Source organism: Anabrus simplex, chromosome 1 (assembly GCF_040414725.1).
Source record: "Anabrus simplex isolate iqAnaSimp1 chromosome 1, ASM4041472v1, whole genome shotgun sequence".
Lineage (NCBI taxonomy): Eukaryota > Metazoa > Arthropoda > Insecta > Orthoptera > Tettigoniidae > Anabrus > Anabrus simplex.
Window position 1 is genome coordinate 1,746,875,661 of NC_090265.1, and position 14,231 is coordinate 1,746,889,891.

The window sequence follows — 14,231 nt, forward strand, 5'->3', positions numbered from 1 at the left end:
GTGAACTGCAGTCACTCTGGTGAGAAGCCAGTAACTAGTAGTTAAAATATTAGTTCATACCGTAATTTATACAAAGCTTTTATATTTAGAGTTACAAAAATTCCAAATACTATATTCTCTTACGTTTATCACCAACACTCACAATTTTCATTTCATTTAACCTGTGGACAGTGTTCATAAAATCAATATTTCAACAACTATGACCAGCAGAAGAGAAAAAAATACCAACCTTAGATATACGAATGTCACGATGAGAAGGAAGACTATGAGGCAAACGGTGATGGATACTATAAGAGCAATCGTAGGGATGGTATCATCATATCCAAGAGAAGGTCGTGGCGTAGATCGAACTATGTAATTGGGGTTCAAATGTTTATTGCATAAGTCGGTGTTATTGCAGCACAGGATTGATTTCCCTTGCCGGTGAGGTACTAGGTGACCCTTGCACTGAAAACAGAAACATCATATGTACAACTGAAATTGCATATATGTACTCATACATATTTCCTATCAACAGTATAATATTGTGAGAAGGACAGCATGCAATGGTGATAAACAGGGTTAAAAGTTAGGTGCGAGTTTCACTAACAGGAAAAGTCAAGTTTTAATTAGTGCGTTGATGGGTTTTAATACAAGGAAAGATCTCCATTGGGGTAATCACATAAATGGGATTGTAAATAAAGGGTACAGATCTCTGCACATAATTATGAGGGTATTTAGGGGTTGTAGTGAGGATGTAGAGGAAGAGGGTCTCTGGTAAGACCCTAACTAGAGTATGGTTCCAGTCTATGGGACTTCTCACCAGGATTACTTGATTCGAGAACTGGAAAAAAATCCAAAGAAAAGCAGCTTGACTTGTTCTGGGTGATTTCTCACAAAATAGTAGCGTTACAAAAAAGTTGCAAGGTTTGAGTTGGGAAGACTTGGGAGAAGAGACACAAGCTGCTCGGCTAAGTGGTATGTCACTGGAGAGATGGCGTGGAATGACATTAGCAGACGAATAAGTTTGAGTGGTGTTTTAAAAGTATGAAAAATCACAATATGAAGATAAAGCTGGAATTCAAGGGGACAAATTGGGGCAAATATTTCTTTTTAGGAAGGGGATTAGGGATTGGAATAATTTAACAAGGGAGATGTTCAATAAAATTGCCCATAACCATTCTGAAATGATCTTTTTTTTTTTTTTTTTTTTTTTTTTACAAATGGTTATACGTCGCACCGGCACAGATAGGTTTTATGTGGATGATAGAAATGATCCTGTCATAGAAAGAACCTGTTATATCGTCCATGGAATCAGCAGCAGTATGGCCTGTGGCAGAATCTGGTTGGAAATATCCATTTCCTCTATCATTATTATTTGACAATAATTGAAAAAATGGTGTGAATACATTTCTGCAATACCTCTCTGAATTTATCGTACTTTAAAAACTAAATACAGATGCCCTATTATTCGTTGTGTTGATATAACGCACCATGTGCCCACTTTTAGCACGATACAATAGAACTTCATGAATTAACCGGTATCAAGCGAGTGGCTACGTGGTTTGGGTCATGTGGTTGTAAGCTTGCATTTGGGAAATAGTGAAGTCTTGAAATTCATCATGGAGAAGGACTGTTGCCTCATAAGGTCGTGAATTTGAGCAAGCTGTTCTCATAACTTGTGCCCAATCATCTGGAGTATATTACTATTCAACAGAGATATAAAGGAGTTTCTTGCTCTAATTAGTGGATAAGAAGTGAATTAGATGCATCACCATATTATAAAATACAAACTACTAATGTATTGCATATCACTACCAACTGCTTCATTTAAAATGTCTCTGAAAATAACATATTCTCAACTTTACTGTAGTCAGCTTCCATAATTTCAGCTAAAACTTCTGTGGTAAAGATACAAAACCAACCATTTGCAAATTTGCCGTGGTTAAAGTTACTGTTTTTACTCGTGATTTAGACCACCCTGGCTTTTCGAGACAAAGATAATGGGGGAAAAAATCCTACATAAAAGAACCCCCAAAGTAATTCGTCAGAGAAGAACAACGATTCTGTTTCGAAGCAGGTACAAGCCTAACAGCAGCTCTGATGACATCACACAATTTTTTAAATAGTTTTGTCCGTACGACCCAGCAATGAAAACACACGTCAAAGTCATGCGGTACATCTGTGTTTCATAGTTTAAAAATGTCCACCTTCATAGTGTAAGCCTACTGCGCTCTGAAAACATTGCACAAATAGGTGAATAGTTTTGGACATTTCAAGCACACAGCAATCATGCTATATGTCTGTGTTTTGTAGTTAACAATGTCCGTTGGTGTAATGATTAGCACAATTAGCTGCCATTCTCGGGGGCCTGAGTTTGATTCCCGGTACCGTACTGCCAGATTTAAGAATGGCAAGAAGGTTGATTTGCAGGAAAAATAGTACATATAGCTTCCCTCCACTGCGGGCATGCCTAAAAAGAGCTGCACCACCACGAGTTTACTTTAGTTAAGAAATATTCATGGATGTTGCTATTAATATAGCAGACGAGATCATTAACAAAGTGATAGTTTAATATCTCGTAACTCAGATCAGCATAGGTAAGTTTTGGAGAGAGTAGGTTTAAAATGTGATAAAAACAATCCAATCATAATGATGTTTTCCTCGCCAACATCATAATAATAATAATAATAATAATAATAATAATAATAATAATAATAATAATGTTATTGAATTTACGTCCCCACTAACTACTTTTACAATTTTCGGAGACACCAAACTATACTATACGTTAATAAAAAGAAATGGAGACAAAGAACGTATGAAATTAAACATTTTGATATTAAAACACATTACCGCCACACCTGTAGACATCCATAAATGCAGCAAGCTTTCCAGTTATTTATTTTTATTCTTTCCGTCATAGAACTTCTGGCTCTATACAAACACTTGATAGCATACCTAACCTAAACAATGCGGTCTCTCTTATCTCAATTACAGCTATTTAGGTAAATCCTGATGTGATGAATGTAGAGAACAAGCATGAAATAGACTTTAAAATATAGGTCTGGCTTTCAACAGCCACAGTTATCCAAAGAATGCTTCCGGTCACCATTTATTACATTCGGAAGTGCAACTCCTATTTATCAGCTGGTGGGTTGACAAGCTTTCTACAGGACAGCTTTATTCGGAAGGGGTAGCTTCTGCTACTCATAAACCAACTGGAAATAACAGAGACCATCTCCAGAAATCATTTGCAAATAGATTTTCACTGTTTGGACTCTACAGTCGGGAACAAAACTGTTTTTAAAAGTTTCAAAAGGACGGTCTTGAATGCTCTCCATGGTAGTGCATGGCTGACGAGATGGTAGTGAAGATGACATCATTTGGAATGATGATAAGCGGGTAGCAGGGAAGATGGCGGAACAAGACGACAATAATTCAAACGAAAGCAGTGATCAGGTTTACTGAGTGCTAGGCCTACTGCTCAGCTAACAGAGACAAATGACTGGCCATTAAGTTCTTTTGTATTAATATTGCATAATACGATACCATTATCCCTTTTCTCTTCAGGTTCGCATACGAAGTGAGACGAATTTTTGCGGCAAGTTTTACGACCGGATGCCCTTCCTGACGTCAACCTCATCAGAGGAGTTCATGAGATGAAACGAATGACGTGATATAAAAGTAACTAAAACTGACTATATTTGAGGCGTCTAGTATCAAAACCGACCAAGTCACAAAATTTATGAAAATGAGTTAAGGTTATCAATTTGAAGTAGAAGTATAGCACTCACTATCAGATGAAACAAGAATATGCTTTAAAATTGTCCATGTCTTCATGTTACAGAGCACTGAATTCTTGGTCATGCAACAGAATGGGCCAAGTCATGTTGCAGCATTATTTTCTGGAATGTTGTGTTGTTACATTACGCAACAATGTGATAATATTAGTAGGCAAAACCTTTCCTTATATTATATATTCTTTTAAGTCATAATATTTCATATTTTTTCATTTGCAACACTGATTTACGTATTTGCAGGCATCGTACCATCATTTGCGCAAAAGCAATCCTATTTCCTGTGTGCTCGTATTTTGTCATTATTGTGTAGTATAACGTGTATAGTTTTCTGAGTGGTGAACTAAAAAATTTATTTCCATACCTTGTCCTACATAATGGAAACATCAATAGATGAAACTCCCCAGATCAAGTGCAAGAAAGAGAACAAGAGATACATCACAGTGGAAATCACAACAACGAATAGCGAGAGTGGTAAGAATATTATTTCATTTTATTTTTCTACAGATTATAAAAGTTTCTCGCACAAAATTCTGCTCGTGTAAATGGTGAGGTATTATACAATAATGATCTTGGGAAGTACCAAAGTCCGTGTAAAAGAGGAAAATCGCTAGCTCAAATGACAACTCACACAGTGATCAAAGGCATTACTCTTCCTGTCTCTAAAACATAAGACATAAAAAAAATCTCCTGCAGAACCACTTTGGCTCAACATGGCAAGATCATCCATCACTGCAGTTTTATAAAACTATAATATTAGCAAGTGAAACAGCATTCACTGGTCATGAGGGTTCCAACACCTCAAGTCTGCATCAATAGTCCACGTCAAACACCTGACATTGTATTATAAATAACAGCAAATTTAAGACTTAAAACAACAATATTACTTAGTATGTGTGAAAGGTACCTATCTTAATTATGATTCTATTAATGTAAGTGACTATTACTGCTGATCATTTTCTTTTACAGTGTTCAAGATCTAAGTGAACTACAAACTTTAGTTACACTGCCTTTTTTTTCACAAGGGTTTGGAATTTAAATCGAATACAGTTTTATAAAAAAGCCTAAAATTATACAAAATTGCAACAAAAACATCTTTCGTGGCTATCATTGTTTTGTGTCTACAGGTTTTTCATCTACATTGAAAAATATGCCTTCAGTGACTTGGCCGGTTTTGATACCAGATGCCTCATTTACTTTATATGTAGGGCCTAGGCCTAAAAGTCATGTGTTCACCATTTATTGTATTTTTACTGTAAATTTAGAAATACCGCCTTCTAACGAAAATAGCCTGTAAAACTCAGAACACATTCATAAGTTTATTAAAGAATAGTTTAGAATATTTACACGTATAATTTATACCTCTTTACAGCCCAGAAGTCCTGTGTTCACTGCACAAAATTTGAGGTTATCGCATGTTGGACCCCCACCTCCTACTTTTTTTGGCTGTAAAAGGAGGGAAAAGAGGGGGGGGGGGTCTAATACGCAAGTAAATACGGCACTTGTCCTCACTGTTTCATACAATTATTATTGGTGATTCCAGGTACAATTATTTTTATAAACTTTCATAAGATTACCACAGTATGCCTTTATAACATCAGAACATGTCATAAAATAAATTTTCCAATAACTGCAGATTTGAAACATAACCACTGGAAAGACAATACAGACTGAGATGGTTTGAACATATTAAAAGGATGAATGAAGAAGAATGCCCAGACAACCCATGGAATTACAAATGAAAGGAGAAAGAGGAAGACTCTGGTTATGACGATTAAGACTGATAGATTTGATTAGGAACAGTGTAATGCAAAGGGACCTTGACTAAAACACAATGCCATATGAGGAATAGTGGAAAGACAGAGTAAAATGGAGAGGAGCATTATCTGCCCTGACGCAATTGCATTAGGATCAGGGGAAATGATGGTGATGATGATGATGATCTTCAAATTTAAACACAAAGATGATCCACCAATCTTAAGCACTGTTTCAAGATATATTATTATGTAAATTTAATAGTAATAGTAGTAGTAATAATAATAATTGCACCGGGCGGTACACCTCTATGACGCAAGTTCAAATCTTGCGCCAATTTAATCTATTCTACAGGAGAAACCTTGAACTTTAAAAAACCAAACTAACTCTACGGTTTATCAGAAGATGTCACTGAGTGTTTTTGATTTACTTTTGTTTTTCAGTGATCAAGAAGTGTGGACATTCTCTAACAGATGTCTCTACCAAAAACTATGGTAATACACTCCAGTGCAATGGAATGAACTCTCTTGAAGAAATGTTGTATTCATAAGTTTTGTCCTTACTAAATTTTGTTCTGTAGTTTGTGGGTTGGCAACATTAATCCTTCCTTTCCGCCTGTTTTGAATTCAGCCAATCCGTAATTTCTGTAATTAATTTTCCTCCAATCATTGCTTTCTTCTTCAAATTTCCATGTGTAATTATTAGTGAAACAATAAAATTGAGGGGGTGTGTCTACTCATTCCTGAAAGGTCTCGAATTTTCCACAAGGGTATAAAAACTGCTGATTTTCTTGTCTCCGCGCCACTTCAGTAACATCTAGCTTAGTGTGTGGATATGTAGCAGGGGGCGGGAAGCGCCCCGTTCTTCAGGCAGCAGTTCTTCATCAAGGTAATGGCCTCTTAACATCTTTATCTCTTGCTAGCTTAGCAGTTTTAACTCTCGGGGAAGGTTCGAAACCTTTAATATGTAACCTACCACTTTAAAATGTAAATTCCTTTTCAGTCTATGTAAAAACTACAAATCTCTTTTACTGTAAAGCAGGGATAGAGAGTGATTTACCCTCTCGAGCTCCCCTTCATTTTGAAATTGAGGTGACTACGTTTTCATAACCGTTTCTACACTTCCTTAATGTGTTAAGTTTCCTCATACGAGTCACCTCCATAGATTGGGATTAGCTCCTGTATTATCGGCCTAGTGCCTCTTAGGTTTTAATATGTGTATTTAGGAGTGCAAGTTCTCGCCTCCATTCCCCTTGTATTTAGGGCCGTTTAAATTAATCTATTATTTTTTCATTTGAGGCCCAGTAGAATGGGTACAAGTTGCCCCTGTTTATTTATTTATTTATTTATTTATTTATTTATTTATTTATTTATTTATTTATTTATTTATTTATTTATTTAATACATGTGCCACCAACAGAGACACGCTCCAATTATAGGTGGCTTTTACAAATTATTTGAACAAATAACACAGAAATACCAAAAAGAAGAAAATGTGAAAACGCTATGTAAATGAGATGATAATGCTCTGTATGAAATGGATGAAACAATATATCGTATACAGAAGCCTGTTAATAAATCAAACAAAAAATTGTAACAAAATCATGTAAATATTATACATATAAAGAAATCACTTCGACGAGAAAAATTCTTTTAATATATTTACATATGTGTCATATTCATAAGCAAAGTCAAGATCTATATGATACTTATTAACTAAGTTATTGTATGTTTCACACATATTGATAAACGGAGAGTTCTTAAAAAATACAGTTTTGGAGACTGGAGTAATAAACAATTGCCGAAATCTTATAAGTATGCCTTAAGGGCAGTTGAGTGTAAGGTCTGCTTATGGCCTCCTGATAGGCTTGAACTATTGAGAGCAGGTATGCTCTTTCCTAAATTTGATCTCTGTGTGCCTCTAGGAGGCTTAACATTGTAATTAGGAGCAAGTGCTCCTTGGCATGATGGGGTTTCCTGCCCCTTTGTTCAATTTTGTACCTTGGTAAAGTTGGGCTAATAGCTCAAGGATTGTGACTGTGGGGCTCGAAGCCCGAAACCTTGTAAAAAAACCCTGAACGGGTAAAATTATTTTGTACCTGCCTTTCGCTGTTATTTCACCTAGTGGAACTTGTTAAATGTTGTTATCTGTTATTTGTTGATTTTGAAAAGAAAATTTAACCTTTGTTAAAGTTTTAAATTAACTTTAATTTTGTAGTTGAGACCTATTCCAGCCCGCACCTTCATTCACCTCTGACTACCACGGATATCTCCGTAATAATAATAATAATAATAATAATAATAATAATAATAATAATAATAATAATAATAATAATAATAATAATAACAACAACAACAAGAATAATAATTTCATACCTGCATAAAACCCTGCTCATCTGGCGGAAGGCAACCATACGTTCTCTCAGCTTCGAACGTGTTTGTCTCACGAATATAGACTTCTTCCACAGCACTGAAGCACTGGCTGCCAATCTGACCAATGCAAGTACCGTTCTCAGCATTATCTGGACAGTGGCCATCACAGTAACACACAACACCACTCACTGAAACAAAGAAAATAAATATAATAAAGAACAGCTATTTCAACTCTATCTATATGTATGGTTGAGATAAATATTACCAACTACAAAGGGGTTCAAATGAGGATTGATTACCTCTTTCAGACTAAGAATTTTGTCCAACAAGCTAGAGATATTGGAGAGGTTTAGCTGCAAACTCTCCCTCCCTTTCTCTCAAGTAGGTGGGAACTAGTTCAGCCTAGTCTCAGATCCACAAAAACGATACATCAACAGAAAGTGCAGTATAGCATGGAGCAATGCATTATCATCCAACTTTCTTATTGGGAAAGAGATTCAGCCATCAGAAATTTTTTCAAAGATAAGGAACAGTTTGGAGAAGCGCGTCTCTCGAAAAACCTCTGGTTTGAATTGAGTAGGATCTTCAGAGAAGGAAGAGAGAAAGCGAGTCGAGAATGAGCCTTAAAATCGTCGGCTGAGAACTTCAATCACCCTCAATAGACAATGACGTGCTAATGTGTTTACATGAGAAAACAGGCACATCAGTGTGCAAAAGAGCTTCCTTCAATATCAAGTATAAGTTGTAGGTAGTGTAGAACCTTCAATATCATGTATAAGCAGTAGGTAGTATAGAGGTAAGGGTTGTTCTGCTCGAAGGCAGGTCCGAACCTCTGCAGAGGTATTCCTGAGCTGGAGTTTACTTGCGGTAGGGTGGCAGTTCCTTTCCGCTCCTCCATTCCCTTACCCCCCACCAACAGCGCGTGCCAACCCATCCAACTCCTGACCACGCCCAATGTTGCTTAACTTCGGATATCTCACGGGATCCGGTGTTTCAACACGGCTACGGCCGTTGGTAAAAAACTATCCGAAAATACACCTGCACAATAGGAATCGGTTTTGGAAAGGAACAATCTTATCCTACACTTCCCACATCAAGACTAAAGATCTTTTATTTATTTATTTAAAAAAAAAATTTTTTATTCATTCATTCATTCATTCATTCATTCATTCATTCACGAAGTACAAGATGCAGCTACCCTGAGCAAATTTCACTTGTACTATCAACAGACTAATTAACAAGTGTACACTTTCATACAGCCATTATGAGACAACTAACTGAAAAGCAATGAGGGTATGGAAATGATATGGTGATGACATTCATTGACATTGAAAAGGCATATGATAGTGTCCCCAGGACTAAAGTTTGGAACAGTCTGGTGCAAAAAGGAATTGGACAGGGATTAACAAAAATGATCATGGAAATTTACAAGGAATGTTGCAGTTGCGTGCAAACACAAATTGGCAGGACATGTTGGTTCAAAATCACTAGTGGGTTGAGACAGGGAAGTTTTCTATCGCTAATCCTGTTTACAATAGTAATGGAAGACATCATGAGCACAGTAAAAGCAACATATGGAGGAAGTGAAATGAACATGTTGTTATTTGCAGATGATATTGTGATTTGGGGAGAAGAGGACACAATGTTCAAGATCAGTTGGATGTGGTAAATGGGAGGATTGAAGAATGCGGATTGAAAATAAGTGTAGAAAAAAGAGTAAAACTCTTGTTACGACTGGAGGGGAGAAAGAAGGGAAAGGATAGATTAAACTTACAGACAAGCCCCTGGAAGTAGTGTAGACGTTCAAATTCCTGGGGAGTGAATTAATGGAGAATGCTTAACTGGATGCTGAAATAAGTAAAAGGATTCAAGCAGGAAGCTGTTTCTATCACAGTGTAAGAAATATGTTATGGGACAAAGATGTCCCAATGGAAGCAAAGGAAACTATGTACAAGATGTCTTACATACCCATAACAATTTACGGAGCAGAAACTTGGATAATGACAAAGAAGGATGAGAGTCGAATGCAGGCAACCACAATGTTCTTCAGGAGTATGATACAGAAGAGTAGAAGAGACAAAATAAGGAATGAGAAAATCTGGGAAGAAATTGGAGTGGAAAAAATGAATGATAAAATAGAGAGATGGTTTGGGCACATAAAGTGAATGAGTAATGAAAGAATGCCAAAAAAAAAAAAAGTGATGGAAAAGCAAATGCAAGGAAGGAGAGGCCACGGACGACCACGACTTAGATGGAAGGACACAATCCAATGCAGTATTAGAGAAAGAAACCTGGACTGGGACACAATGTTGGAGGAGGAGTGGTGGAAAGACTGAAGAAAGCGGAGAGGAACCATATTTGCTCCTACCCAGACTACACCTGGGTAATGGGAAATGATAAAACTTCCATGACAAAATATAACAAACATAACAAAAGATAACAAGATCAGGCACACAGCTTATTAATGTCCAAATCGAAAACCATGAGAATATCCATCTTCATAGCCAAGTCATCGTGGGTCAAGATGGCAGTATAACCACTTCATATCAAATTATCCATAAGAGACTATTTACACCCCTCTCAAATATACTTTTACTTGATGCTATATCAAGCTCTTGTCCCCTATTAATAGTGTTAAAGAGAGTTGGGAGGCAGATTAGGAAAGATTGTTGAAGTATTGAGTGATGAATGTGGGGAATGTGGAGAAGATCTTTGGTGGAGCGGAAAGGAACACGGAAAGAGAAGAGTGAGACAAGATGTTCTGAGCGGTAATGCCACTTAAGATCCCATGGAGGAAACTCAGGTCAACTACTTGTTGCCTGATGTGCAGTGGTGACACATTTATTGCCCTTAATACCTGCTGCGTAGACATATTTCTGAGCTTGGGGTTTCTGTTCCTAACAATTGCACCAAAGGAGGATACTGCTCTGTTAATATTAGATGGGGAGGCTGTTGTCCAAATCAGAGAGCAGTAGTTCAAGAGAGGTTGAATAATCGTGAGGAAGAAGTGACGAAGAGAGCAGTGGAATCTGATATTTCTGTGAAGCAGTAGAGAATGTCTAGTAATTTCAAAGTCTTGGTTGTATATGTTTCTATGGAGTTCTTGAATTGTATTTTTGTATTTAATATTACACCTAAGTCACACAGTTGCATAACTACGTCGATGGGCTTGTTGAGTAGGTAACATTATGTTGGTTGAGAAGATTTATGTAGTGTTATGGTCACGTTAAGGTGGCCCCTCAATGAGTGTTAGTGCCTGCCCTCCTCATAAAGCTGGGAAACAGAAACGAGCTCATCGGGAGCTGAGAAGATATGGATGTAGAACTGGGATTAAAGAGGAGAGAGCCTGTCTATTTGAAGACAGTTGAGTATGAAGATGTCCTTTTGTGTTTGCTCTCGTCTCCTCTGTCCATGCTCCTTCTTCCCACACAGTCCTTCCATTGTGTTTGTGCTACTTTGTGTTCCTTCTGTTGTTCCTCGCTGCATTATATAGGAAAGTGAATGCTCATTGTGTCCCATGCACACTGGTGAAAAAAAATTACATACATGCAAGTCATCTCCTGGGATGATTTGAAGCAGGAGGAGAACAATTTCTGATGTCCATAGCAACCACTGATGTAACCTGGATTCACTACATTTTCAACTGTGTTGACAGTCAATAAGATGATGATTGATGATGATGCTTGTTGTTTAAAGGGGCCTAAAATCTAGGTCATCGGCCCCTAATGGTAAGAGACGAGACGAAATGTAATAACAATTAAAATTCCAAAATTCATCCGCTGACCAGATTCAAAATATGATGATGAATGAATGAATGAATATGAATTTAAAATAATCAGCAGATCCAACTCACAATACTGAAAGTTAAAATAACTTCAAAATCCGTCCACTGACTAGAATTCAAAATGACGATGAACAATAATTATGAACTTAAAACAATCAGTGGATCTGACCTGCAATGCCTCACCTTCCCATAAAATAACTTAAAACAATGGTATAAACTGAACAAGGGACTGCTTGGTGTTCCTCACATAATGGTACTGATCACAGGTAACGCATACCCATGGTGTTCCTCACATAGTGGTACTAATCACAGGCAATGTAAACCCATGGTGTTTCCACATATAGTGGTACTAATCACAAGCTGACCCAGGGTGTTCCTCGCGTGATGGTACCAATCACAGGTAATCTCATGGTTCAAAATCCATCATCCCTTAGTTGCCCCTTTTCGTTGCCTCTTACGACACTCACCCCCTAGAGGGCCAGTCAAGAAGAGAATGGCCACCATAACAGTTCTCATAGGATATCTTGGCTGGGAAAGTTACAACAACAGACTTTTAGGACTGGAAAGGAGTTATTCAAGTTGATTTTCTTTAGTGCAACTCTATGTTATTGTGTTATCTGCATTATAATTACAGTTTCTGACAGACTGAAAACCTTTAGAATTGCATTAACTAGGACGACACTGGAAAATATGGCTTCCTTCTTAATATATTTTCTTTAGGGAAACAGGACCATCAATGTAGAATGACATAATATTGAGAGAAATGGAGAATAAGATCTAGTGCAATAGAAAATTAAGGAAAATCTCAACTTTCCTTCCTCACAATTCCAGAAAAGCTATGGAAACCATCAGGAAACTAAAGTGGGACCTCCTGCCTCGCCTAGCTAAGTCTAGGAACAGCACCAAGTGATTTCTTTCTTGTCTCAGAGACTTAAAACTGAAATGGAAGAATTCAATGCAGTGGTCACAAGTGTTGTGTGTGTGTGTTTTTTTTTTTTTTTTTTTTTTTTTTTTTTTTTTTTTTTTTTTTTTTTTACGAGTAAGCATACAACCAAACAAATTTTAGGAAAAGGAAATATAGAGGGTGTGGTAAGGGTCATGTAGCTGTGAGCTTGCATCTGGGAGATAGTGGATTCGAATCCCACTGTTAGCAGCCCTAAAGATGGTTTGTTAAGACCACAGTCTCTACCTTCCCAATTGTCAGTCCTAGTTATATCTGAACCACCTTGGAATACATATCTTGATTTCTTTCCCAGCTAAAATAATCAATAAAATCCCAGAGTATTTTTTTTTTTTTTTTTTTTTTTTTCTGGTGGCTTTACATCGCACCGACACACATAGGTCTTATGCCAACGATAGGATAGGAAAGGCCTAGGAGTTGGAAGGTAGCAGCTGTGGCCTTAATTAAGGTACAGCCCCAGCATTTGCCTGGTGTGAATATGGGAAACCACGGAAAACCATCTTCAGGCCTGCCGACAGTGGGATTCGAACGCACTATCTCCCGAATGTAAGCTCAAGAGTTTATTTTATCAACTAGTAAATCTACATTTTAAGCCTGGAACAGTCAGGCATTTTAAGTATCACTGACATACAGTAAGTTCTGTTATGGGTGAGTGAGAACAAGAAACACACAACTTATTTTATAAATTCACCATGCTACAAAAATCTCTCTCCAATATTGTGGCCCATTTCAATAACCCAAACTAAACAAGTGCATGGCTCTCATAATAAGAAGAAAATCTGTATTACACTTTCAACATTCAAAAATGGTGATAAGATGTGATTTAATTCTTTTGTTGTTGATAAAGAGCAGTAATTTAAAAGCAAAGTCTTTTCTTCTTTAATATCTGGAGGAAGTGACTGTTCATACTTCTATTAGGAGTAAAATTTATGTCATTCTCTGTGCCTTAAGATGTTAGAAGAATGGACAAAACCATTAACCATTTAAATGTAATGGTTCAAAATTTCTTAAAAGAATCTACAAATGGAAATGGAATAATTTTATAAATCCCTTTATAACCATTCACAAGACTGCTTTGAATGATTACTAGAAATTATCCAAAGATTTCTTCCTGTAAAATAATAAAATTCCTCAATTAAGTGCATAACTTAACATCAATAAAGTTTTTTAGTCAATGTTTAAAGGATACTAAGAACAACCTAGATATGACAGTCCTTACAAACAAACTCTGCACCAGAATGTGTCAGGAAGGTCACCTGTATAAAGTTAGCCTTTTACTTACTGTTGGAATATTTCTATGCTCAAATACATATCTCTAAAGAATAGAAAACATCTCTCAAAAACAGCCAGCACTTACAACCACTGGTAACTTAATACAGTATATTTTTATCCTAATGCATGATGGTATTCAACAATTAAAAAGTCCTCATATACACAATCTGTAATTAGAAAGACTTCTAAGATATACTATGAATGGAATGCATTTCCATCATCTCATCAGTCTAAAGGAAATGAAACAGAATAACGAAGTTCTAAACACAAAGGTAGAAAGGAATTAAAGTATCATCATCATCATACGC

At 36.7% G+C, this 14,231-nt stretch overlaps 1 protein-coding gene across 2 annotated transcripts in view; it reads right to left on the bottom strand.

Moving 5' to 3' along the window:
• The window catches only part of tkv (thickveins), a 156,672-nt gene that overhangs the window by 78,923 nt on the left and 63,518 nt on the right, over positions 1-14,231 (bottom strand). For both annotated transcript variants that reach the window (XM_067155146.2, XM_067155147.2), the window contains 2 exons: positions 7,910-8,094; positions 230-447 (listed from right to left, as the gene is read on the bottom strand). In XM_067155146.2, the coding sequence (XP_067011247.1) occupies positions 230-447; positions 7,910-8,094 (403 nt within the window). The remainder of the gene's footprint in view (positions 1-229; positions 448-7,909; positions 8,095-14,231) is intronic.